Raw genomic sequence first — 27,646 nt, 5'->3', positions numbered from 1 at the left:
AAATTTGTAAGGAAATTCCAGAGAGGTGCAAGAATTATGAAGTAGTTATACTGAAGAACTTAAATTGTCCAAATATAGACTGGGATAGTATTAATGTGACAGGCAGAGAGGGGCAAGAATTCCTAGAGTGACCAGGAAATTGTTCTATAGCAACGTGTTTCCAGTGTGAGGAAGGATGCACAGCTTGACATGATTCTTTGGAATGAGATGGGCCAAGTAGATCAAGTATAAAGGAGTGATCACTGTATCGTAAGGTTTAAGCTGACTATGGGATAAACCAAAGAACAGCCCAGATAAGAATAATTAATATGGGGAAAGCCAACTTTAATGGTCTAAGAATGGGTCTGACCCAGTTAAATTGGACTGTTTGAGCCAATAATCGTCAGACATTGAGGATGGGAACATTGGTGAAGCCTTTTCCTCCAGTGAGCTGTTTAATCGCCCGTCACCATTCACAACTGGATGTGACAGGTGTACAAAACTTTGATCTTATCGGTTGGTTGGGGGATCACGTGCTTCTCCCATTAGTTGCATGCAAGTTGTCCTGGGTTGCAACTTCACCAGTTGGGCACCTCATTTTTAGGTGCACTCAAGTCTCAGTCATGAACATATATCAAGACATGTAATACTGCTCGTCCTGAAGCAACCGGTGGAGAGCTCCACTGTCTGCTTCCTCGAACTGAAAAACAACCATTAACAACTATTTTCTGTTTCCTGTCACTCAGACAACTTTATATCCATGCTGTCACAGTCCCTTTCATTACTTGGGCTTTAACTTCGCTGCCAAGCTAATTATGTGCCTATTAATAAGTTTTATTTTAAATAACACTATTCCCAATACTAATAATAACAATGTGTTTATGATTCAGATTATTAAATATGAAAATTATTGTCATTGGCAGCTGCACCTTGAGCTCTTCAGCCCCAAGCTTTGGATTTCCCTCCCTAATTCCTTCCAACTCTCTACCCCTCTCTTCTCCTTTAACACTCTCGTTAAAATCTACCTCCCTGACTTGGCTTTTAGTTGCCTGTCCTAATATCTCATTTTCCACACTGCCCAAGTCTGTTCGATAACACTCCTGTGAAGTGTCTTGGGACAATTAACTATATTAAAGCTGCTATATGAATGGAAGTTGATGTTGTTGTTGATGACACCATGACTGATACTAATGATACCGTACAGTGTTCGACATCCCGTTATCAGAAAGAACATCTCACACAGTTTCTGAATTTTACTGTTGGGTTATTGGGAGCCACAGATTGTGATAGCTTATTCATTTTGATAGTTTATTATCTGCCATACCAATATATTTATGGAAGTTTTATACTTTTATTACAAACTGAGAAGCTTTCAAGTTTAAAGATCTATAATGTGAATGTCTAATTAACCTAAGCTAAAAATGTAAGAATACAATATGGGGGGGAATTTTACAGCACGGGAGGGGCTGTAAAATAGGATGGGCCGTTCACAATCCATTGACTTCGGCGGGGTCTGGAAAATCCCACTGGCGAGAGGGACCATAAAATTCCACCAAGGGAATTGTAGAAGCAATAATCTTCTTCTTTGTTTTTAAATTCTGATTCATGTCTTTGAGAATGACTTTAAATGATTTTTAAAGGTATTATTCCTGAATCTTGCAGTTTGTCGTAACTCAGGTCCAGACTCATCAGTGCCCAATTTGTACTGAGAGGGAAGATATGAATATGTGAGTCTGTTACTATCCGGCTGGAGATCAGAGAGAGAAACATTTCATGAATCAGAGTAAATCTGGGGTGTTTATTAATAAGACTAATACATGTAGTAATGAAAATGTGCAGTCTTTATTAGTGACACTATTACTGATACTCGTAATAATTTACAGCATCAGACATACAGTAATTATAAACACAATCTCACAGTCTGGTACCTTGCTGGGAGTGGGAGCGGAGCTGCAGGAGACAGTCGGGAGCTGAGGAATGCCTACAAATAAAGACCAGGGATTGCAGAGCGGCCGACCTTGCTGGGAGTCAGAGCGGAGCTGCGGGCGACAGTTAGGATCTGAGGAATGCCTACAAATAATGACCAGGGATAGCAGAGCGGCCGACCTTGCTGGGAGTGGGAGCGGAGCTGCAGTCGGGAGCTGAGGAATGCACCATTTCAGCTGCTGACAAGCAGCAGTGGGGGGGAAAGGCAATTGTGACATCACAGGAAGCCAGTGCGTTGATTGGCCGGTAAGTGCCCAGTGGGAGGGACAGTGTGCGCGCTTAGACTGGAGTGGGAGTTAAGGTAGATCTATAAATAAAAATAACCAAGACTTTGAAATTAAATAACCCGAAACTCTAAAAGCTTAACATTAAAATTTAAACATGCATTAAAAAAATAATTAAAACACATACCTGTGTATTCAAGAAGCATATAACTTTTAGTTGTCAGTGGTACTCTCATTCAATAAGCACAGTAAACTATAGCACACATAGGAATAAAGTCATTCAGTTAAGTGAACTAAATAAGATAGGGTAAAATGGCAGGACAGGTGTTGCGTTGCAGCTGTGGGATGTGAGGTCGCTTGGGTGCCAAGGCGATCCATGACAAACATGCCTGCAGAAACTGTAAGCAACTAGAGGAATTCCAGACCAGGCTAAGTGACCTGGAAACCGAACTGCAGGCTCTGCTCAACACAAGGGAGGGGAAGAAATGACTGGGCACGTTGTTCCAAAAGATGGTCACACATCTTAGAATAGGGTCACCTGTTTTGGTCAACAGTGAGGGACAGGATGACGTGGCTGTGGGCAAAACAGGTAAAGGGACCAAGCATACAGCAGTGGAGGAGCCTCAGACTTTGCAATTATTAAACAGGTTTGAGGTGCTCACAACCTGTGTGGACGAAAGCAAGGCCTGCAAGGTGGATGAGCAGACTGGCCATGGTAACATGGTACAGGAAGCCATTCATGTGAGGGGGAGCAAACAGGAATGTACTTATGATAGGACACAGTATAGTGAGGGGAATTGACACTCTTCTCTGTAGCAAGGAGTGAGGGTCCAGACAGCTGTGCTCCCTGCCCAGTGCCAGGGGTCAGGGCATCTGTTCAGAGCTGGAGAGGAACGTGCTGTGGGATGGGGAGGATCCAATTGTCGTAGACCATCTAAGTACCAACGACATAGGCAGGAAAAGGAAAGATGTTCTGCAAAGTCAGTGTGAAGGTCTAGGTACCAAATTAAGAAGCAGAGCCTCAAAGGTACTACTTTATGCGATATTACCTGAGCCACGTGCAAATTGGCAGAGGGCAAATGAAATTAGAGAGACGAACACGTGGCTCAAAGACTGGTGTGGGGAGGAATGGGTTCCGGGTTGTGGGGCACCAGCACCAATACTGGGGAAAGTGGGGGCTGTACCATGGACCTGAACCATGCTGGGATGAGTGTTCCTGTGAATTGCGTAACTAGGGAAGTAGAGAGGGCTTTGAACCAAACGGGGTGCACGGGGACGGGAGGGGGTGGGGGCGGTGAGTGAGGGAACACACTTGGCTAGATGTAGCAAATCAAGGGGTAGAGTCAAGACAGGAAAACAAAATAGTAATATGAGAAATGAGGGACAGAGAATGGCAGGAAGGGCCAAAGGGAAAGCACAGAGAATACACCAACAGTCAAGACTAGATGTTACAAAGATAACAAAGGCAAAACTATTGGCTTTGTGTCTGAATGCATGGAGCGATCATAACAAAGTAAATGAATTGTTAGAGCACACTGAAGTAAATAAATATGACCCGATAGCCATTATGGGGTCATGGCTGCAGGATGACAAGGATTCAGCCCTGAATACTGAGGGGTGCATGACATTGAAGAAGAATAGGAAGCTCGGTAAAGGTGGAGGGGTAGCACTGGTAATCAAAGATAGCATTGGTGCAACCGTTAGAGATGACCTTGCTTCAGGAGATCAGAATATAGAGTCGGTCTGAGTTGGGATGAGAAATAGTAGGGGAAAAAGTCACTAGTGGGAGTGGTCTACAGGCCCCCTAACAGTAACCACAATGGAGGACAAGAAGAAATATTGGGTGGTTGTGATAAAGCGGCGGCAATAACCATGGGTGATTTTAATCTATATATAAACTGGAAAAATCAGATTGGCAGCGTAGCCTGGATGAGGAGTCCTTACAATGCTTTCGAGATAGTTTCTTAGAGCAGCATGTTCTGGAACTAACCGGGGAGCAGGTTATATTAGACTTGGTATTGTGTAACGTGAAAAGATTAATTAGTGACCTGAAAGTGAAGGCACAACTAAGTAGCAGCGACCACAATATGATTGTATTTTACATCCAGTTTGAAAGGGAGGAGAATGGGTCTGAGCTAGTACCTTAAATTTAAATAAGGGCAACTATGTGGGCATGAAAGCTGAGCAAGCAGAAGTGAACTGGGATACTTAGCTTTAGGATATGTCAACAGAGAAACATTTAAGGAGATAGTTCAGAATATTCAGAATAAGTATATTCCTACGATAAAGAAAAAAATCTTTAACTTATTTACATAACTGGTTACATGGTTAACTAAAGAAGTTCAGGTAAGCATCAAACGTAAGGAAAATGCATATAACAGTGCAAAGATGAGTGGCAGGACAGATGATTGGTCAGAATATAAAGAATGGCAAAGAATGACTCAAAGGTTAATCAGGAGAAATAAATTAGCGCACGAGAGGAAGCTAGCTAGAAATGTAAAAATGGACAACAAGAGTTTCTACAGGTACTTAAAAAGGATAAGACTAAGTAAAGTGAGTGTTGTTCCTCTACAGAGTGACAGTGGGGAATTATTAGTAGATAATAAGGAAATGGCGAATGAAATGAACAAATATTTTATTTCTGTGTTCACTATAAAGGATGCAAAAAAACATTCCAGTAATAGCTGCAAATCAGAAGGTGAAAGGGGAGAGGAACTTGGTAAAAAGTCAATCACTAAGTGGTACAGAGCAAACTGATGGAGCTGCGGGCTGACAAGTCTCCTCACCCTGATGGACAACAGCCTCGCGTATTAAAAGAGGTGGCTAATGAGCTACATGGTGTGTTGGTGCCAATTTTCCAAAATTCACTAGATTCTGGAAATGTTCCATCAGACTGGAAAGTTACAAATATAACCTGTCTATTCAAGAAGGGAGTGAGGCACAAAACAGGAAACTGTAGGTATTTGTGGTGGGGAAGTTGTAAAAATTGATCATTAAGGGGGTTGTATCTAAACACTGAGATAAATTCGGGTAATCAGGTAGAATCAGCATGGTTTTGTGGAAGGAAAATCATGGGTAGAAAGGGAGGGGGGTTGGGTGGGGTCAGGCGCGATCCCGATGGGGACCCCAGATCGAGGCTGTGCCGCCATTTTACGTGGGCGGGACAATTAAAGCCCGCCCAGTGTGACGCACGCCCCCGAAGCGCTGAACGCTCCCTGTGGGGGCAGCGGGAGTGGGGCTGGGGTTGGATTCCCTGAGTCGGGGCCTGCGCTCTTTCACACATGCGCGGGTGACAGAGGCAGAAATCTCCCTGAGGCACGGAGCGGCCTCACGGAGATTAAGTGCTGAATGAAAGTTTTTAATTAAAGACACAAAAAATTATTTAGACAGGTCTCCTCATGTGACAGCGTTTATCAAATGTTTAAAAATGTTTTATTTAATTAATAAACCCTTCATGAAACCTGATCCCGCCCATGGATGAGGTTTCATGAAATATGTGAAGGCCACCTGGACACTTTGCCTTCCCTTCAACCTTAAGGTTGGACAGGCAGCATTCTGAACTACTTTCCTTACTTTCTTAATGGCCTCAATAGGCCTTTGACACCTACCAAACTGAAAATCTAAATAGCGCGCAGTGACACTGAGACTCCCGTCCGATGTCACCGTGCGCATTTTACGCGTCGGCGAGCAGGCCCCACCCACGCTCGCCAACCCGAAAATTCTGCCCATATTTAACCAGTTTATTGGGAATTATTTGAAGGAGTAATATGCACCGTGGATAAAGGGAGCTTGTAGACAGACTGTACTTGAATTTCCAGAAGGCGTTTGATAAGGTGCCATGCCAAAGGTTACTGTGGACAATAAATGCTCGTGGTGTAGGGGGTAACATTTTAGCATGGATAGGAGATTGATTGGCTAGCAGAAAGCAGAGTATGTAAAAATGGGTCTTTTTTCCAAAAAGCAGTATGTATCGAGTGGAGTCCCACAGGGATCTGTGCTGGGATCTCAGCCTTTTACAATTTAAATCAATGATTTACATGAAGGGAGTGATGGCATGGTCACTAAATTTTCAGATGACACAAAGAATAGGTTGGAAAGTATGTTGTGAAAAGGATAGAAGGAGGTTGCAGATGGATATAGATAAGTTGAGTGAGTGAGCAAAAACCTGGCTAATGGATAATAACTTCGAAAACTGAGAAGTTGTTCACATTGGCAGGAAGAATAAAAAAGTAGAGAATTATTTAAACAGAGAACGACTGCAGAATTCTGAGGTGCAGGTGGATCTGGGTGTTCTAGTAGATGAGTCATAAAAAGTTAGTATGCAGGTACAGCAAGTAATTCAGAAGGCTAATGAAATGCTGTCCTTTATTAAAGGGGAATTGAACATAGAAGTAAGGATGTTATGCTTCAGTTATACGGGGCATTGGTCTTGAACAGTGTGTAATTTTGGTCTCCTTATTTAAGGAAGGATGTAAATGCGTTGGAGGCAGTTCAAAGGAGGTTTGCTAGATTGATACTTGGAATGAGTGGGTTGTCTTATGAGGAAAGGTTGGACAGACTGTGCTTGTTTCCATTGGAGTTTAAAAGCGTGAGGGGTGATTTGATTTAAGTGTATAAGATGCTGAATGGTCCTGATGAGGTGGACATGGAAAAGATTTTTCCTCCTGTGGGTGAGTCCAGAACTCGGGGTCACTGTTTTTAAAATTAGGGTTTTTCATTTATGAACAGATATGAGAATTTTTTCTCTCAGACAGTTGTGAGACTGTGGAACTCTCTGCCTCAGAAAGTGGTGGAGGTGGGGTTATTGAATATTTTTAAGGCGGAGCTGCATAGATTCTTGTTAGGCAAGGGAATCAAAGATTATCAACAGAAGATAGGAATGTGAAATTCAAAACACAAGCATGTCAGCCATGATCTTATTGAATAGCAGAGCAGGCTCGAGGGGCCAAATTACCTACTCCCACTCCAATTTCTTATCTTCTTACGTAGTTTCTGTATTTTACTATCTAGATTCCTCAGAGCTGCAGACAGTAGTTTCACTCCAGAATCTTTCAGTTTATTATTACTTAGGTCCAGGTTTGTCAGTGACTGGTTTGTACTGAGAGCAGAGGCAAGATCCTGAGCACAAGAATCTGAGAGCGTTGGTCCACAGGCTGGAGATCAGAGGGAGGGAAAACAGTGGAAATCAGGCAGGGGTGAAATTGGACATGTATGGAGTTGCAGAACAGTCAGCGTTGCATCGGTCATCTGCGACATGGGTCTACTTCAATAGACCTCAATATCAGGTGTTCCTATAGAGGCCAGAAAATGTGATTTTACCTGTTTTACATCCCTGCCATTTCCATGTCCATTTTCACCCCACTGATTAATATTAATCCTATTACTGATACTCATAATAACATGCATAGTGCTATTAAGAACCTAAATCTTGATACTAATAATAATAATATACAGTGTCAGACGTTCGGTTTTTAAAAACAAAAACTCAGAGTCTGGTACTTACTCCAGTTCCTGTATTTTACAGCCTGGCTTCCTCAGGGCCGCAGACAGTAGTTTCACTCCTGAATCTCCCAGATTATTAGAAGTCAGTCTAAACAGAGAAGTGAGAAACACATTAAAACAGGCTGAATTTTTACAATGGATGTAAGGAACAGGAGCTGGGGTTATTTTGGGTCAGAAACCCACAACCGGTGGGAAAGAGATTAAAGTTATGATTTTTGCATGGGGACGTCATTATTTGTCATGGAGACAGATTTCCTGTTCACTTGGCAGCCATCACTGAGGCTGCTGGTTGTCCTGAGGGAGAGATCAGGAGTTTGTACCAAAGTCTTCCACAGCACCAGAGGGAAGTGAGAAGCCCGAGGCTTGGCACCCAGGGCAGGGAATCCCCTCACTTTATCGCTGTCAAACTGGAGGCCATGAGGGAGGGGGGCGGGGGCGAGTTCCTCTTCCCCGAGGGGGGCAGGAGGAAGCCACCTCATCATGCAGCAGGGGCTCCACTTTGTTCAGCGTCCTCTCCCTTCACCTCCTCTCTCACAGCCTGCTGTTCCCTCGATGAGCTGTGTCATCCCAGTGCCTCATTGTCCTCAAGGTCCACACCTCTCTGGACAGCCATGTTATGGAGAATGCAGCAGATTTCCACATTGACAGAGACACTTGCAAGAGGGGATTGGAGGTCACCACCCGACTGGCCCAGGCACTGGAATCACATCTTCAGAAGCCTGATGTCCTGTTCAATGGTTGTCCAGCCATTGTGCCTCTTTCTGGGACTCCCACAGAGAGCTCAGTAACATCACTTCGAGGAATATCCGTTATCCTCTAGGGCACAGACTTTGGAGGATGAAGTATCATGGCAGCTGCCAGGAAAGTGAGTGCACACATGGAGGAAGTTTTTGTTGTGGTCACAGACGAGCCATTGAGGGAGTGGAAGCCCTTCCTGTATGGATCTCCCTGACCAGTCACTGGGTGCCTTGATGGCCAATGGGTACAATCAGTGATACCCTGCTCCTGGGGGAATCCCTGTGTCCCTGCAAGGCCTCCCTGTTATTAAATGAATGCGCTGTCCAGCTCTGGCAAAAAGTGAATCCATGACCTGTGAGATGGCCTGGTGAGCAGCCACATGTGACATGTCTCTAAGGTCCACACCTGATCCCTGGAAGGAGCCAGAAGTGAAGGAGTTCAATGCCACAATAACTGTGACCAGCGCTGTGAGGTATTCAGCATTGAGGGCACAGATGTATGTGGCCACTGCCTGAAGGGTCACAATATCCACCATCACTGGGCCTTGATAGCTCCGTATTCAGCAGTAGTTCCTGTATTGAATGTTCGGCCTCTGTTGCCTTCCTGCCCCTCTTTCCTTTCCCGTGCCCTTCTGATGCCTGGGGTTCTGCCCTCCCTGCAGAGGGTGTTGCCCCTCATCCAACATCTGACAGCTGCAGCCTTCCTTCTGGGAAGGTGGCCTCTCAATTGTTCTTGGCAGCCTTTCTCCCTCTTTTACCTCCGCACTGCTGGGAGTGCCAACCCCATTCAAATCCTGAGTTTCCCTCCGCACTGCTGGGAGTGCCAACCCCATTCAAATCCTGAGTTTCCCTCCGCACTGCTGGGAGTGCCAACCCCATTCAAATCCTGAGTTTCCACTCTCCCTGCCACCTCCGCACCCCCTTACCAAGTGCCTGCCCCACTGACCTTCTTATTGGGCTGTGGCAGCCATAGCTGGCTCCCACTCTGTGCCCACTTTTCTTCAGATGAACAGGTAAACTGTCCGCTCCTTTAGAACTTTAAATCTCAAACCTTATTATGTGCTTAACAAAGTTCTCAACTGTCTTAATTGAGATTCCTGTCCCAACCCGCCTACTCTTGGTGATTCATGATGAAACGAGCATCAGCATCTTGAAATTGACACACTGTCGGTGCCAGTATTCTTGGCACTTTCGCCACCTCCCTCCGCTGCCTCTGTTTCCCTCGTTCGGGGAGCCCCGAAATGTAATTACATTGAATAAAAACTCAGATCAGATTCAATTGTTTTGCCCAATATCACAGGAAACATGGAAGCAACATCAGAAATCAATGCAGAGATTTTACTGTTCCTGTAAATTAAATCTATTGGGGGTAATTTGATCTTTTGTCTATAGTGTATGATGGGTGATATTGGATCACCCGCCCATACTACAGCTCACCCGATTTTCCTTTCAATTGAAGGGAAAAGGAAACAGTGAGCAGTGTAAACTGGTCAACAATTCACTATCACTAATTTGACTACTGGTGAATATCACTTTCACCCCTCTCAATGTTTATTAGACAGAGAGTTGTCTGTGTGCAGCCTCTAAATGTCCCCCAGTTTGGTCTCAATCCCTGATAATCAGAATTACTCTCCTGAAGCTCAGTGACTGGCCGACCAAGTTTGAGGAAACTTGTCTCATTTCTGTTCTTCGTTAATTCTGGGCTTTTATGAGAACGACCCAATTTTCCAAGAATTAAAGCAGTGATTCCATGTCCTTCTTAACTCTGTGCATTACATTACTCTGTACAACACCTCGGAGAGAATTATATTGTGAAACTCTGCTAACTGTTCCTTTAAAATCCATCCCCCTGGATTTTATACAACAAGGAAATGTTATTCTCTCCCCATAACAAAGTTGAAGTGTCCCTGTTCTCCTCGTTGACAGGGAAGGGGTGTCCCCAACTTTATTTAGCATTAATCCCTAATCCCTCCGAATCCCCACACATGGGGCTGAATAATCCGCTCCTGTACGGAGGAGGAGGGGGAACTTGACCCGAAAGTGGGCGGATCTCCGAACCCACCATTCAAACTTGGCGTATGATCCGTTAATTGATCCAATTGCGAACGGAGGGCGGGTTTCAGGCCAACAGGGGGCGACCATCTGCCCAATCAGTATTGGAGGGCGGCATATCCAGCCTTTGAGGTCATTGGCCTTGACCCGAAATGAAGTCACAGTCAGTAATTTAATGGGCCCTCTGGAATGGGGCAGTGTCAGGAGACGTAACAAATGCTGGCATTGTTCACAGCTTGGAGGCTCACTGGGACTTCAGCTATTTCCAGGCTGTTCAGCTGAGTGTTTATTTATGAGTTCTGCTGTCTCCAAACTTTTCCACTGAACAGAGCTGGCATTCTTTTTGAACCGTTGCATGGAGGAGTTGTCTAGTTACTGCATGTTTTCCTTCAGAGATGTCTGCGCCACTGGAGCGAGGGGAGAGGCAGGGGAGAAGGGTCAAACCAGCCCCTCGATTTAATGAGGACTCACTCAGAGCCCTCCTACATGCAGTGTCCAACCAACATGAGCAGCTGATGCCATCCGGTGGGAAGAGGAAGAAGCCAAGCCAAACACGTGCTGCCTGGGAGCAGGAGCTGAAGGGGTCAGCAATGTTGGGCTTATCAGGAGAACCTGGCCTCAATGCCAGAAGGGCCTCATTGACCTCATGAAGGTGGCCAGGGTGAGTAAGGCCTCAGTATGTGCAATCTTGTGCCAGTGTGCTGCAGGGCACAGTCACAAAGGCAGGAGGAAATAGAGTTTGGCTGGGCCTCCAAGACAACATGATGAACAAAGGCTTCACTGCCAGTGACAATGTCTGAGTGTCTTTAAAGCTTTGGTCCAGTTGGAGGGTGGGAGTTTAGCAGAATGTGAAGGTGAGAGATTTGCACAGTATCAAGGCTGCCATGCACTTAACTAATAGAGGGTCCAGCATGCCATTCAGTAATCTGAAATTGTTAACAAGTGGATATTACACATTCAGGAGGTGTGAGCCCACAATGCCCATTTTATAGCCCTATATGATGGACAACAAATAAATACAACACTCAGCAGAACACTAAGCAGACGAAAAAAATGATTCTAATTTATCTGGGTTTGAAATGGAACCTGTGTTCCTTAAATTTAGCACTCCTGGCAGTTACTCATCACATCCTGCCAATCAAAAAAAAGACCCAATTATGCATAGCCTCTGTTTTCTGAAAGCCAGCCAATCTTCTATCCATGCTAGAGGTGTCAGCTGTGGCTCAGTTCATAGCACCCTTGCCTTTGAATCAGAGGGTTGTGGGTTCATGTCCCACTCCCGGGAACCAAGAACTGTGATTGTACTCGAAAAGAGTTGCAATCTGTGACTGTTGATAACTCGAAAGAGTTTCTATCCATGCTAATATGTTAATCCCTACACCATGGTCTTTATTTTATGCAATAACCTTTGATGCGGCACTTTATCAAATGCCTCTGGAAATCCAAGCACACTATGTCTACAGGCTCCCCTCTATCCACTGCACATGTCACTCCTTCAAAGAACTTCATTAAATTGGTTAAACATGATTCCCCTTTCACAAAACCATGTTTACTCTTCCCGATTACCTTGAGTTTCTCTAAGTGCCCAGCTAAAACCCCTTTAACGTTCCACTCTAACACCTTACCCACTTCAGATGTCAAGCTAACTGGCTTATAGTTTCCCGCTTTCTGCCCCCCTCCCTTCTTGAATAGAAGGGTTATATTTGCTACTTTCCAATCTGATGGAACCGTTCCGGAATCTTGCAAATATTGCAAAATTAAAACCAGCGCATCCACTACCTCGTTAATCACCTCTTTTAAGGCCCTAAGATGAAGCCCATCAGGACGCGGAGTCTTGTCAGCCTGCAGCTCCATCAGTTCACTCAGCACTGCTTCCTTAGTGATTCTAATTTCACCAGGTTCCTCTCTCCCTTCCACATCTTGATTTCCAGCTATTGCTGGATATTGTCAAAGTGTGCTAACTGCAGCTGTAAAATCTATCCGCTGGATTTTATGCAACAAGGAAAGTTTATTCTGTCCTGTTACAAAGTTGACATGTGCCTGTTCCCCTAGTTGATATGGGAGGGGTGTTTCCCACGTTATTCCCCATTAAGTAACCTCTACATTTAATGCAGGTGCAGCTTTTATTATATTTGAAGGGAATTTCTGAGGAGTTCCCTGCTCCCGGCAGTTTCACAGATGTGGGGTGGATTATCAGAAAATCCTGTTGTAACTGTTCAACTGTCAGTTCTACCAGAGACTGTCCACTCTGTGTAAGAACCAGTCAATGGTACAGATTCCTGAAAATTCCTCCCAGTTGTCCAGCGTGTGTCTGCATTCTGGGTATAAACGTGCAATGGGGGAATTCGAACTTTTGATCAGCAGCAGGTTTCTACATTAAATTAACAGAATTGGGAGCAAATTTAAATAATTAGAATTCGAAAGGTCTTCTTTCGTAATTACCTAAATTTAAGATATTTCACTCTCCCGCTAGAAACAATTTGATTAATTATGATGATATACAGGCCTTATTTTCCCTTGTGATCAGTACAGCTTACAGTTGATATGGTTTATAATAGTTATTATTATTTAAGTTATTTTTATCCCCACGGTGTTTATTATCTTTAGACTATCTATATTCTGTTCCCTTTGTAAATAATTAGCACTATTTCTTATGATCAAAATCCTACGCTTAAACTATTTGATTCACCATGAAGTAAACCAACAATTTGTTCACAAAGGCATTATTCTTATCTTCCAATTTGGAATTTTACACTCATCTTATTTTGTGAAGTTTTTTCTGACTCTGCCTCTTTTTTCTTGAACTGGAAGTTATTTATTTTTTCATTTATAAGACAGTAAATTTAACTTCAATAATGAAAATCCGAGCTACAGGACCAAACAAGCAATTACCTCAACTTCTGGCATTTGTACAGAACGTGTTCCAGCCGCCGGAGTCCTTCACACTGAATGTTGCACCTGTATAAATCGAGGTGTTTTATTGTATCACAGAGTTCAAGGACATGAGACAGGGCCACACAGTCAATCGGGGTCAGTCTCAATCCACTAAATGAAAGTGTTTCCACAGATCCCACTGTGGCCTGAGCCAGTGCTTTATTCTGAGACTCAAACAGGTAGTGGAATGCGTTCAGGAGGTTCCTTTTACCAGCTTTAGTCGCTGTGTTTCCAATCTGACCTTTAACCTTCTCTTTCACCCAGTCAATCACTCGACAGGTTGTTTGATGAAGAAATGGACTCAGAAACTCCTCCAGGGGCCAAGCTGATTGTGGGGAGGAGAGACCAGCAACAAAACGGAGAAATATCTCAAATCTCCCATCTTCTTCACTGTCCGCTTCACTGAGGAGTTTCTGGATGTCCTTGGGATCGGGAGTCAGGAATTGTGCGAGTGCAGCTACAAACTCTTGGATGGTGAGGTGTGGGAATGTGTAAACCACACTCTGGATAGAATCATCTCTCTCCAAAAGTTCCATCAGGAACCCAGACAGGAACTGGGAAGGTTGCAGATTGTACTGGATCAAATCTCTATTTCTAAACACAATCTTCTTCTCAGCGACTCCTGTGAAGGCCATCTCACCAAGCTTCAGGAACACATCACGGGGGCTTTCAATCTCTCGGCCATGGTTTTGCAGAATGTTGTAAATATAGTAGGAATATAGTTGGGTGATGGTCTTGGGAACTTGCTGGTGTTTCCTGTCTCTTTGTGTAAAGAAGGGACCCAGTGACAGACCGAGGATCCAGCAGTAGGAAGGGTTGTAGCACATGGTGTACAGGATCTCGTTCTCCTCCACGTGTTTGAAAACAGCTGCTGCTACCGTCTGATCTTCAAAAAACTTGTTGAAATATTCCTTCCGTTCATCACCAACAAATCCCAGGATTTCAGCCCAGACACTGATCTCAGCCTTTTTCAATAAATGTAATGCAGTGGGGCGGCTGGTCACTAGCACTGAGCATCCTGGGAGCAGCTTGTGCTGTATTAAACTGTACACAATGTCAGACACTTTACACCTGCATTCGGGATCTGTGCACATGAACTGAGGTTCTGTATTTCTCCGATTGTCAGCAAAATCAATCCTGTCCTTGAATTCATCCAAACCATCGAATATAAACAGCAATCCCTCTGGGTTCTTCCAGAGCTCTCCCAGAACATTCCCAAAGTAAGGATAGAAAAACAGTATCAGATTCCTCAGGTTTATTCTGCAGTTAATGGTGTTCAAATCCCGGAATTTAAAACTGAAAACAAATTGAAAGTCTGGGTATATTTTCCCAGTGGCCCAGTCATAAACAATCTTTTGTACCATTGTTGTTTTTCCGATCCCTGGGACTCCACTCACTGCTGCTGAACTCCCAGATTTGGATTTTCTCAGGGAAAAACTGCTCTGGAACAACTGATCAGTTCGGATTTTTTCCAGTTCTCTCCGGAGATCTTTCTTTCTCCACTCTTCATGGTCCCGGCCTCTTGCCAGCAGTTCATGTTCTACAAGTGTCCGATCTCGAACATTAGAAATAACTGTTAGCTCAGCGTATCGATCAACCAGCTGGAAAATCTTAACCTTCTCCTTTATTAGGATAGTGTTCACTTTCAATGTTTCAGCTTGAGCCCGGAGCATCTCCTTGTGTTTCTGTTGAACACCTTCAATTAGAATAGACAGAAAATGTTAGTTGTAGTAACATAAAAGGCTTCTCAATATGATCTTGCTGAATAGATAGATTCATTTTACGGTTTCAATCGAAGTTTGTGCTGGAATTAAAGTTCAATTATTGGAAACCTCGCTTGAAAGTGAGCAATGGCCAAGAAAAATTTAAAGTCGTCACTTTTTTCTAATATTTACTGAACATGGAGATTTTATAAAGGTGATATTTTCTCTCTGATGGTTAACACTCTCTGACCTGCCCTTACTCTAGACACCTCATTACGAATCCACAAAGGCCCTGGTTATATGATGGTAGATGTTCCTGTCAATCAGTTTATGAAATCCTCAGCGAAGCCAATCTTCTGCAGCAATGGTAAATAGGACATTGGATAGGAGTGGGAGAGGGAGTGACTGTAATTGTTCAGGAGTCCCACTGTTATTGTAACCTGCCTTCACCAAGTTATCTTTGATATCACTGTGCACTTGGACAGCAAGATTCCTTCTGGTATTCTGTCAGGCTGTGGGCAGGTTATCTGAGATTTAGGGCCGATTGGCTCAGTTTTCTGGGCAGCCAGTCTGGACCAGGTTAGTGCCAACAGCATGGGGCTCGATTCCATTCCAGCTGGGGTGGATCTTGGACCTGCCTCCTTGCCCTACCATGGTTTAGCTGTGAGTCAGACCTGCCTTCGGGCAGAGAACTCAAAAAGAATAATCCTTTTCCTGTTGTCCTGCGTTTCAGAAATCGCTAACACTTTTTCAGGAGTTTTACACATGCATACATTGATTGTGTTTTTATAATAGTCCTGTCATCTTACTGATCAGAACTAGAAATGGAACAACTACCTACTTCATTCCATATAACATTAGAGCAGGAACATTCACAGTTCATTTGAACTGTTTACAAATAATAAATTTTGCTCCAATTTTCAACAGTTTTGGGAAATTGAAAATATATTTATTTTAATTATTACATTGGGTTCAAACACAACCCGTGAATTGTAGGATTATTCTTTGAATAGAATAGTGAGCTCCCTTTCACCGCCATGAGGAAATGGGTCAGTAGATTCCCAGTCACCCTGAATATTCCCTTTTCCTCACATTTCTCCACATTAATGTTCTGTTGTGTGAATATCTGTAGATATTCTCATTTCGGATCAAAGACTTTCTGACCTCTCATTCTGTTCCGTGAAATAATAAAAATGTAATGTTTCAAATTTCTTTAACATTATCCATACCATTTAAAAAGGAACAAATGGTGGAAGGGATAATAAGGAATGTTCTTTATGATCACTGGGAAAAGGAAGAGGCCATTAGAAATTCACAACACAACTTCAAAAAAATTAGCTTGTGTCCAACAAATTTGGTGGAGTTTATTGAGGAAGTCACTAGGATAGGGCATGGGAGAAATCTGGTGGACATTGTCACTCTAGACTTTCAGAAAGCCTTCGATAAGCATCCTTCATTTGATGGAGTGTGAGTTGAAATTTGAAACTGGATTAGGAAATCTCTTCAATCCCGAACCTAAAATTTAATTGGAAGATATGTGACAAGTGATCTCTCCCGAGGGTTGGTCCTACACCCATGATTTTTGACAATCTGTATTTATGAACTGGACAAGGGTGAAAATATGAATCAGGAGCACAAGTAGTAGGGTGTTAGGAGTACAATATATACGTTTTCAGATGACAAATACATCGATTCGAAGATTAAGATAGTAGAGGGCGATCAAATCCAATAAAGCATTTAGATCTGCTACAACTGTGGACAATCATAGGCAAACAGTGTTCCATTCAGATAACTATACCTCATACATATTGATTGGGCCAATATTGAATACAAGCATCATTTGCAGGGAACAATACTGAGACAGGGTAGATATAAAAAAAGATATTGATGTTATTGCATACAGATCACTGAAGGAGCATGATAAATGTAGAAAAACTGTAGGTAAAGCGAACAAAGTATTGAGTTTATATTAATGGAACCAATCAGTATAAAACAAAGGCTATCACATTGCCTGTACAGGTTCCTGGTCAGACCACATCTCAATAGTGTGCGCAGTTTTGGTTACCCCTACATGGTGGATAATAGAGTATCATTGGAAAAGTTCCAAAGGAGAGCTGCAGGAATGATTCCCAGCTTAGAGAAGCTCAGCTACTCAGACAGGCTCAAGGATTTTATTTATTTACTTTCAAGCAGCAAAGATTTATGCTAATTTACAGAGGCCTAGTAAATACATGAATGCCTAGACAGAGTCCTGATTGATAGATTATGCTAGTTTATCAAATTGGGGAGGATTAGTTTAAACTATGTAAGTGTAGGAATAGCCAGCATATTCAGTGTTTCTTTTCTCTACCCAGAGAACTGTGAGCCTTTGGAATGAGTTTCCAGTTGCTATGGTCGGTGCTGACTCTGAAGAGGGAGCTGGACCAGTTCCTGACTTGGACAGAGATCGCATCATGTAGAAAGTAACTGGCTTATAGGTAACAACTGGACAACGTGATTTCCTGAATTGGATTCGATCAACTGAGGAGGTCAGAGAAGAATACGAGGGAACGTTTTCCCACACTGACTCTGGGCTTTTCTATTTTTGCCTCTACCAGGAGATCCTTGAGAGTGGCAGGGGTGGGGGAGTGGGAGGCAGCGGCGGGAAGAACTGTTTAGCCATCATGGTTGAGCCATTGTGGTGTGGAATTGGCTTGGTGGACCTTCTGCGATCTTCCTGCTCAGCATTTGATTTGTTAATGATGGGAATGATTTCTTGGGTGCAGGGAACCCGTAACATCTGGCTCAGGGCCCAGCTGTTCACTGTGAGCCCAGAGAATCCGTGCACACACAGGTTTGCATTATGATTCACAGCATAGTGGGATTCTGGCAGCTGTGTATAAAATATCAGAATAGCAAACAGCAGCTGGTCAAAACTCAAGTCAAAAAATGCACTGCCCACATATTTACAGAATACAACAGAAATCATATCATATGAATTGTAAATTGAATATGTCCATAGTTGAGGATCAATGACAAATCCTCATCATGTTCAATCTCCTGTTTCCCAGCATCTGATTTTCAGAATCTGAGAATCTCTAAAACAAACGTTCCAATCATTCGCATTCTCAGAAAGGAGGCGATGGTATTGTCGCTGAACTAGTAACCCAGAGACCCAGAGTACTGCTCTGGGAGCCTGGGTTCCAATCCCGACATGGTGGATGGTAGAATTTGAATTCAATACAAATCTGGAATTAAAAGCCTAATGATGACCATGAAACCATTGTCGATTGTTGTAAAAACCCATCTGGTTCAACCCATCTGCCGTCCTTACCTGGTCTGGCCTCCATGCAACTTCAGACCCACAGCAATTAGCTCTTTGCAGTGAGCTCTGAAATGGCCTCGCACACAGTTGGAACACAAAATAGGAATGAAACCAGATGCAGCACCCGGTATTGACAAAGGAAACAACAACGGCAATCGCAGCCCTGTCGACACTGCAAAGCCCTCCATACTAACATCTCCCAAAATTGGGAGGGCTGTCTCACAGGCTAGTCAATCCTCATGGAGATAATGTCCCATATTATCAGATAATATCCATCCTTATCCATGGGACTGGGAGTCCTGTCAGCAGAGGTGGTGGCACAGTGGTATTTACACTGGGTGTCCTCAACATCGACTTCACACCCCAAGAATTCTCATGGCATCAGGTCAAACGTGGAGAAGGAAACCTCCTGCTGAGCACCACGTGCCACTCTCCCTCAGCTGATTCGGTTCTCTTCTATGTTGAACGAAGGAAGCACTGAGGGTGGCAACGGCGCAGTACGCTGGGTGGGGGACTTCAATGTCCATCACCAAGAGTGGCTCGGTAGCACCACTACTGACCGAGCTGGCTGAGTCCTAAATGACATAGCTGCTAGACTGGGTCTGCAGCAGGCGGTGAGGGAACCAACAAGAGGGGAAAAACACACTTGACCTCATCCTCACCAACCTGCCTGCCGCTGATGCATCTGTCCATGACAGTATCGGTAGGAGCGATCATCGCACAGTCATTATGCAGACGAAGTCCCGCCTTCACATTGAGGATATCCTGCTTTGTGTTGTGTGGCACTACCACCGTGCTAAATGGGATAGATTTCAGTCAGATCCAGCCAACTCAAAAACGGGCATCGATGTGGGCCATCAGCAGCAGCAGAATTGTACTCGAACACAATCTGTAACCTCATGGCCCGGCGTATCCCCCACTCTACAAATACCATCAAGCCAGGGGTTCAATGAAGAGTGAAGGAGGGCATGGCTAACAAGTAGCAAGTAACATTCACACCACACAAGTGTCAGAAAATGGCGATGTCCAACAAGAGAGAATCCAACCATCGCCCCTTGATGTTCAATGGTGTTACCATCATTGAATCCCCCACTACCAACATCCTCGGGGTTACCATTGACCAGGAACTGAACTGGACTAGCCACAAAAATACTGTGGCTACAAGAGCAGGTCAGAGGCTAAGAATCGTGCAATAATTAACTCACCTCCTGACTCCCCAAAGCTGTCCACCATCTACAAGGCACAAGTCAGGAGTGTGATGGAATACTCCCCACTTGCCTGGATGAGTGCAGCTCCCACAACAATCAAGAAGCTGGACACTGTCCAGGACAAAGCAGTCCGCTTGATTGGCACCACATCCACAAACATTCACTCCCTCCACCACTGACGCACAGTAGCAGCAGTGTGTACCATCTACAAGGTGCACTGCGGGAATTCGCCAAGGCTCCTTAGACAGCATCTTCCAAACCCACGACCACTACCACCTATAAGGACCAAGGCAGCAGATAGATGGGAACACCACCGTCTGGAGGTTGCCCCTCCAAGTCGCTCACCATCCTGACTTGGAAATATATCGCTGCTCCGTCACTGTCGCTGGGTCAAAATCCTGGAACTCCCTTCCTAACAGCACTGTGGGCGTACCTACACCACATGGACTGCAGTGGTTCAAGAATGCAGCTCACCACCACCTTCTCAAGGGCCACTAGGGATGGGCAATAAATGCTGGTCCAGTCAGCGAAGCCCACATCCCGTGAATGAATAAAAAAAAGTGAAATGGTTTGAAATGTCCATTTCATCTCTTACCTTTCAGGTGACTGGGTACTTCCGATAAGCCTCTTCCAATGTTCATATAATCAAATCTATCAGAACCTGTTTAAAGCAATTAACTTTCATGAAATCAGATCTCTGACGTGTTATAGCAAAATCTGCAATGTTTGAATCTGAAATTGAATTCACTGTGTGATTTTAACGTACCAAGTTCCTGTATTTCTTTTATTATTTTATCCAACTTTGGGACCCCATGATGCACTTTCACAAAGGATTCCCACATCACCCTTCGGGCCCGAGAGCCTTTCTCCATCACCAGACTTAGGAGAAGCTTGGAACTGTCCGCCCGGTTTCCCTTATCCGTGAGCTCGGTGACTTTCTGCAAAGAATAAGAATGAATATATTGAGGATCAGAGTGAAAGATAAACACCGAGAATGAGAAGGAAAGGATCTGCTCAGTGATGGCGTTTCCAATTGTTTTGAGCACAATAAACAGTCACTGGGCTGAGAACTGATGCATAATGAACATTCACTAAAAATCATCTTCATCTCATTTCAGTCATTAACAGCAAATAAATGTGAATAAACTAAGCCAGAAGTCTGAAATACATTTTGGGGGGAGTGAGGAATCATTGACAATCTGCAGTATTTTAATGTGATCAGTGTGATGAGTTTTCTTTGTCAAATTATTGATTGACAATATGATCCACTTGTTTCCTCACACTGACTTCTTGCTGTTACAGTTTCTCATTAACTCAGCAAGAAAATAGCAGCAAATCAGATCTCTGCTGGAAGGGAAGGGACGATTCTGGTCATTAAGTTATTTTAACAGAAGAATAGGAATCTTAAAATGGAAACTGGCAGAGAAATCACCATTGACTGAACCAAACCAGTACTGTTGATTTATCTGTCAGGGGAATCGACCAATAATAATGGTGAAAAATCCAATCAATCTGATCAATTTGCCCCTCAGTAACTGAAAGTTCAGAAGCTTGATATTTTTGAAAATTTGCTACGAGTATGAAAACTTGGTAAGGAGTGGGAAGTGGATAGGTTTTGAGAGTGAGTGGGACCCAAGATAACTGAACACTGTGGTGCTGTGAAGGAGAGGCTGCTCATAAGGCCAGAGTCAGAGCTATGGAGAATTCCAGTGGGAGGTTTCAGGACTCGAGCAGCTTACAAGGAACGAAAGGGTCAAGGTCATTAAGTTATTTAAACAGAAGAATGGGAATTTTAAATTGAAGGCATCTGAGGACTGGGAGATATTATAGGTTTGTGAGCACACAAGTGATATCTGGGACCTGGAGTGGTACAGTGTAAAGGCAGCAGAATCCAAGTAGCTTAACATTCCAGAGGGTGCAAGGTTACCTTCCTAGTGTCATGCCGTTCATTGAATACTTCCTTGTCAAATTACTCCTTCCAAAGTGTATCACCTCACACTTTACAGGGTTAAATTCCATCTGCCACTTATCTGCCGATTTGACCATCCCGTCTGTACCTTCCTGAAGCCCAAGACACTCAACCTCACTGTTAACCACCCGGCCAATCTTTGTGTCATCCGCAAGCTTACTAATCCTCCCCGCTACATAGTCTATGTCGTTTATATAAATGATGAATAATAGGGGACCCAGCATAGATCCCTGTGGTACGCCACTGGACACAGGCTTCCAGACACTAAAGCATCCTTCTGTCATCACACACTGTCTCCTACAACTAAGCCAATTTTGAATCCACCTCATCAAATACCCTGTATCCCATGTGCATTTGCCTTCTTTACAAGTCTCCCATGTGGGACCTTGTCAAAGGCTTTGCTGAAATCCATAAAAACTACATCAACTACACTACCCTCATCTACACACCTGGTCACCTCCTCAAAAAATTAAATTAAATTTGTTAGGCATGACCTCCCTCTGACAAAGCCATGCTGACTAACCCTGATCAAACCTTGCCTCTCCAAGTGGAGATAGATTCTCTCCTTCAGAATTTTCTCCAATAGTTTCCCTACCACTGACGTGAGGCTCACTGGCCTGCAGTCCCCTGGCTTCTCTCTATAACACTTCGTATACAGCAGAACCACATTAGCTGTTCTGCAGTCCTCTGGAACCTCCCCCGTGGCCAGAGAGGAATTAAAAATTTGAGTCAGAGCCCTTGTGATCTGCCCCCTTGCCTCCCTCAGCAGTCTGGGACACACATCATCCGGACCTGGAGATTTGTCCACTTTTAAGACTGCCAATACCTCCAATACCTTGACACTCCCGATATCAATTTGCTCAAGAAACTTGCAGTCTCCCTCCCCGAGTTCGATATCTTCATCCTCATTCTCTTGGGTGAAGACAGATGTGAAGTATATATGTTATGGTGATGTGTTGTAGCCTCACCAGGTTGGCATCTCATGTTTATAGACCCCTGATGCTGATCCTGCAACGCTCTCCTAAACATGAATTGAACCAGGGTTGAGCCCCTGGTTTGATTGAAAGGCTGGAGTGATGGATATGCCTTACCACAATTCTGCAGCTGATGGCCCACAGCGCTTTGTGGATAGTGAGTTTAGAGACAGTAGATCTATTGTGTATCCATCACATTTAGCACGTTGATACTATCGCACAACACAATGAGAGGTGTCTTCAGTTTGAAGACGGTACTTCATTTCCTACGAGGACTGTGCGGTGGTCACTCCTATAGTGTCATAGACAGATGCATCTGCAATAGGTAGATGGGTGAGGACAAATAGGGTTTCACCTCCTGTTGGTTCTCTGGCCAACTGCTGCAAGCCCAGTCTGGCAGATATGTCTTTCAAGACTCAGAAAGCTCTGTCATTAGTGGGGCTACCGAGCCATTCTTGATGGGAGAAATTAAGTCCCCACCTATAGTGAATTCTCTGTCCTTGCTTTTTCTAATTAATCTGGAGGAGTCCATATTCATCAACTGAAAGGGGGCAATAATCAGCAGGTGGTTTTGTTGTCTATCTTTGGCCCCATGCCAAGAGATTTCCTGTGGTTCTGAGTCTATATTGAGGACTCTCCCTGGTTACTGTATACCCCTAGGCTGCCATCTCTGGTGGATCCATCTAATGGGAAAGGGCATACCCAGGAATAGTAGCAGAAGAGTCTGGGATGTTGTTTGATGGTCATATTGACAGGATTATTCTTATGTCAGGCTGTTGTTTTATTAGTCACATTTGTGACAAGTCCTTCAATGTTAGTGGGGACTTTGCATGGTTGACTGAGCTGTGACTGAATCCAATGCTGGGTGCTCTTATTACACCTTTTATAGCTGTGTTGCATGTTGATCTAGACCATTTCAGAGGGCAGTGAAGAGTCAGCCATGTTGCTGGGTGTCTGGAGCCATATACAGGTCAGGATGAGTAAGAACGGCAGGTTTCCTTCCCTAAAGGACATGAGCGACCCAAATGGCTTTTGACGACAATTCAATATTATCTAATTACCTTAGATCAAATTCACAAACTGTCACAGTGAGATCTAAGTTCAGGTCTCTGGAGTATGAGTCCAGGCTACTAGTTTGTTAATTCAGTAACATAACCACAATGCTGCTGTATCTGTAAGTGGTAAGTGTTGTATGCTTGGAAGAAACACATCACTTTGGGTCTATGGTTCCCAAAGCTCTGAGGCTTTCCTCACCTCATGCTTGGTTCTGGTGTAGACTAATTATTGGAGGTTGATTTATCACCATTATCAGCATGTGACTGCCCGGGTGTTAGAAGATGATCTAGATAGATCTTGGTCTTCTATCATCCTTACATTCTGCAACTTCTGTAATTTTAAATAATCCAAACTCATTGCAACCCTCCCACTTACCCGATGTTCTTTTCCATTGAAAATCTTCTCGTATGTTATCAATGAGCTGACTCCATCCACCCCTTCTTCAATCGCCTGTTCTAGTCTGTCCCAGTAAAATTTTGTCAACTGGAACAGCTGGAAATCATCCCACTTTGTCAAGAGCTCAGTGATTCTGGAGTTTGGATCTGTGAACACAAAATGGAGAAAAACAAATATCATTGAATTTCTAGCCACGTTGTTTTACTTCCTTTACAGGAAGCGACTGAATCCTCCTGTGAGCCACATTATCAATCAAAGTGTGAAAATCCAGAAACATTAAGTGATAGCATAGCTGATTTGTGACCTCATTCCTAACCTTGCCCCAAATCCCTTCATACCCATGGTTAACAAGAAGCTATCAATCTCAAATTTAAACCCAGCAATTGTCTTTATTGTTTGCTGGATGTGGGAGTCGTTGGCAAGGCCAGCGTTTGTTGTCTATCCCAAATTGCCCCAGAGAAGGAGGTGGTGAGACACCTTCTTGAACCACTGCAATATATCTGGTGCATGTATGCCCACAGTGCTTCTGGGAAGGGAGTCCCAGGATTTTGACACAGTGACAGGAAAGGAACAGTGATTTTATTCAAGGTCAGGATAGTGTGTAGCCTGGAGAGGAACTTGCAGGTTATGGTGTTCCCATGCATCTGTTGCCCTTGTTCTTCTTGGTGGTAAAGGTCATGGATTTGGAAGGTGGAGTCAAAGGAGCCTTGGTGAGATGCTACGGTGCATCTTGTAGACACTACACACTGCTGCCACTGTGCATAAGTGGTGGAAGGAGCTAATGTCTTCACATTGAGGATGCCCTCCTTCATCGTGATAATTGGGATAGATTTCAAACAGATCTAGCAACTCAAGGCAGGGCAACCATGAGGTGCTGTGAGCGATCAGCAGCAGCAGAACTGTACTCAGCCACAATCTATAAACTCATGGCCTGGTATTTCCCACACCCTTCCATTACCACCAAGTAAGGGAATTAATCCTAGTTCAATGAAAAGTGCAGGAGGGCACGCCTGGAGCAGCACCTGGCATACCTAAAAATGAGGTGTCAACCTGGTGAAGCTATAACACAGGACTACTTGTGTGCCAAACAACATAAACAGCAAGTAACAGACAGAGCTAAGTGATTCCGCAACCAATGAATCAAGTCTGCAATCCTGCCATGTCCAACCATGAATGATGGCGGACAATTAAACTACTCACTGGAGGAGGAGGCTCCACAAATATACCCATCCTCAATTATGGGAGAGTCCGGTATATCAGTGCAAAAGATAAGGCTGAAGCATTCGCTACAATCTTCAGCCAGGAGTGCCGAGTGGATGATCCATCTCGGCCTCCTCCAGATGACCCCAACATCACAGATGCCAGTCTTCAGCCAATTCAATTCACTCCATGTGATAAAGAAACAGCTGAAGGCACTGGATACTGCAAAGGCTATGGGCCCTGACAATATTCCAGCAACAGTATTGAAGACTTGTGCTCCAGAGCTTGCCATGCCCCTAGCCAAGCTGTTTCGGTGCAGCTACAATACTGGCATCTACCCGACAATGTGAAAAATTTCCCAGGTATGTCCTGTACACAAAAAGCAGGACAAATCCAACCCGACCAATTACCCATCGGACTACTCGCGACCATCAGTAAAGTGAAGGAAGGGGTCATCAACAGTGCTTTCAAGCGGCATTTGCTCAGCAATAACCTGCTCACTGACAATCATTTGGGTTCTGCCAGGGTCACTCAGCTCTTTACCTCTTTACAGCCTTGTTTCAAACATGGACAAAAGAGCTGAGCTCCAGAGGTGGGATGAAAGTGACTGCCCTTGACATCAATGCAGCATTGGACTGGGTGTGGCATCAGGGAGCCTTAGTAAAACTGTAGTCAATGGGAATCAGTGGGAAAACTCTCTGCCGGTTGGAGTCAGACCAAGCACAAATGTAGATGGTTGTGGTTGTTGGAGGTCAATCATCTCAGTTCCAGGACATCACTGCAGGAGTTCCTCAGGGTAGTGTCCTAGGCCCAACCATCTCCAGCTCCTTCAGCAATGACCTTCATTCCATCATAAGGTCTGAAGTGGAGATGTTCACTGATGATTGCGCAATGTTCAGCATCATTCACAACTCCTCAGATACTGAAGCAGTCCATGTCCACATGCAGCAAGGCCTGGATGATATCCAGGCTTGTGCTGAGAAGTGGAAGGTAACATTTGTGCCACACAAGGACCAGGCAATGACCATCTCCAGCAAGAGAGGATCTAACCATCGCCCCTTGACATTCAATGGCATTACCATTGCTGTATTCTCCATCATCAACATCCTGGGGGTTACCATTGACCAGAAAGTGACATGAACTAGCCACATAAATACTGTGGCTAGAAGAGTAGGTCGGAGGCTAGGAATGCTGCAGTGAGTAACTCCGCTCCTGACTCCCCAAAGCCTGTCCACCATCTACAAGGCACAAGTCAGCTGTGTGATGGAATACTCTCCACTTGCCTGGATGAGTGCAGCTCCATGAATACTCACTAAGTTTGACAGCATCCAGAACAAAGCAACCCGGTTGATTGGCACCCCATCCACAAACATTCACTCCCTCCACCACTGACACATAGTGGCAGCAGTGTGTACGATCTACAAGATGCACTGCAGGAACTCACCAAGGCTCCTTAGACAGCACCTTCCCACCCACGGCCGCTACCATCTAGTAGGGCAAGGGCAGCAATAGGTGGGAACACCACCACGTGGATATTCTCCTCCAAACCACTCAGCATCTTGGCTTGGAAATAGAATTCCATTCCTTCACTGTTGCTGGAACTCCCTCCCTAACAGCACTGTGGATATACCTGCGCCATATGGACTGCAGCAGTTCAAGGCGGGAGCTCATCACCATCATCTCAAGGGCAATTTAGAACTCGGGATGGGTAATAAATGCTGGTCTATCCAGTGAAGCCCACAACCCATGAAAGAATAATTTTTTTAATGTTTTAAGTGGTGGATGGGATGCCGATCAAGTGGGCTCTTTGTTCTGGATCGTGTAGGTTTTTGAGTGTTGTTGGAGCTACAGACATCTAGGCAAGGGGAGAATATTCCATTGCACTCCTGAGTTGTGCTTTGCAGATGGTGGGCAGACTTTGAGAAGACAGGAGTGAGTTACTCTCCTCATAATTCCCAACTTCTGACATGCTCTTGTAGCTACAGTATTTATATGGCTAATCCAGTTCAGTTACTGGTCAATGGTAACCCCCAGGATGTTGAGAGCGAGCGATTCAATGATGGTGACGCCATTAAATGTCAAGTGGAGATGGTTATATTCTACCTTGTTGGAGATCATCATTGCTTGGCACTTGTACGGCATGAATGCTACTTGTCATTTTATGATCAGGTAGCTCTCGGAGGTGGGACATCCTTTCTGATAGCAGCTTAAGTCTTGTTCTGAGCCAATTAATGGCCCTATGGCTGTTAATTTGGCTCGGACACTCCCAGTCACATGGAGCTTGGTGCAGCTTAATTTTAAGCCAGGGAGGTGGTGCGGGTCTCTGCCTTGGTGTGGAATTCTCCCCATGGCTCTATGACTAGGGAGTATAGTAAAAAAAGATTGGAGCCAGACCTTACAGGAGTGAAATTATAATAAAAAC

General features: G+C 44.3%; 1 protein-coding gene across 7 annotated transcripts in view; it reads right to left on the bottom strand.

Annotated features, from left to right (window-relative positions):
- The window catches only part of LOC144673114 (NACHT, LRR and PYD domains-containing protein 3-like), a 404,245-nt gene that overhangs the window by 360,222 nt on the left and 16,377 nt on the right, over positions 1-27,646 (bottom strand). For 3 of the 7 annotated variants that reach the window (XM_078535100.1, XM_078535101.1, XM_078535103.1), the window contains exons 1-2: positions 13,373-14,924; positions 7,693-7,779 (exon numbers count right to left, since the gene is read on the bottom strand). The exons of 3 other annotated variants lie outside the window; for them this stretch is intronic. In XM_078535100.1, coding sequence (XP_078391226.1) covers positions 7,693-7,779; positions 13,373-14,778 — 1,493 coding nt within the window. In that variant the 5' untranslated portion in view covers positions 14,779-14,924. Of the gene's footprint in view, positions 1-7,692; positions 7,780-13,372; positions 14,925-20,224; positions 20,291-20,395; positions 20,568-24,003; positions 24,171-27,646 lie in introns of those variants that run through there. One more of the 7 variants, XM_078535097.1, reaches the window with a different exon arrangement.

The sequence above is a fragment of the Cetorhinus maximus genome, unplaced genomic scaffold (genome assembly GCF_964194155.1).
Source record: "Cetorhinus maximus unplaced genomic scaffold, sCetMax3.hap1.1 HAP1_SCAFFOLD_286, whole genome shotgun sequence".
NCBI lineage: Eukaryota > Metazoa > Chordata > Chondrichthyes > Lamniformes > Cetorhinidae > Cetorhinus > Cetorhinus maximus.
Note: the sequence above shows the minus strand (reverse complement) of the source record. Positions and strands in the feature narration are given on the sequence as shown.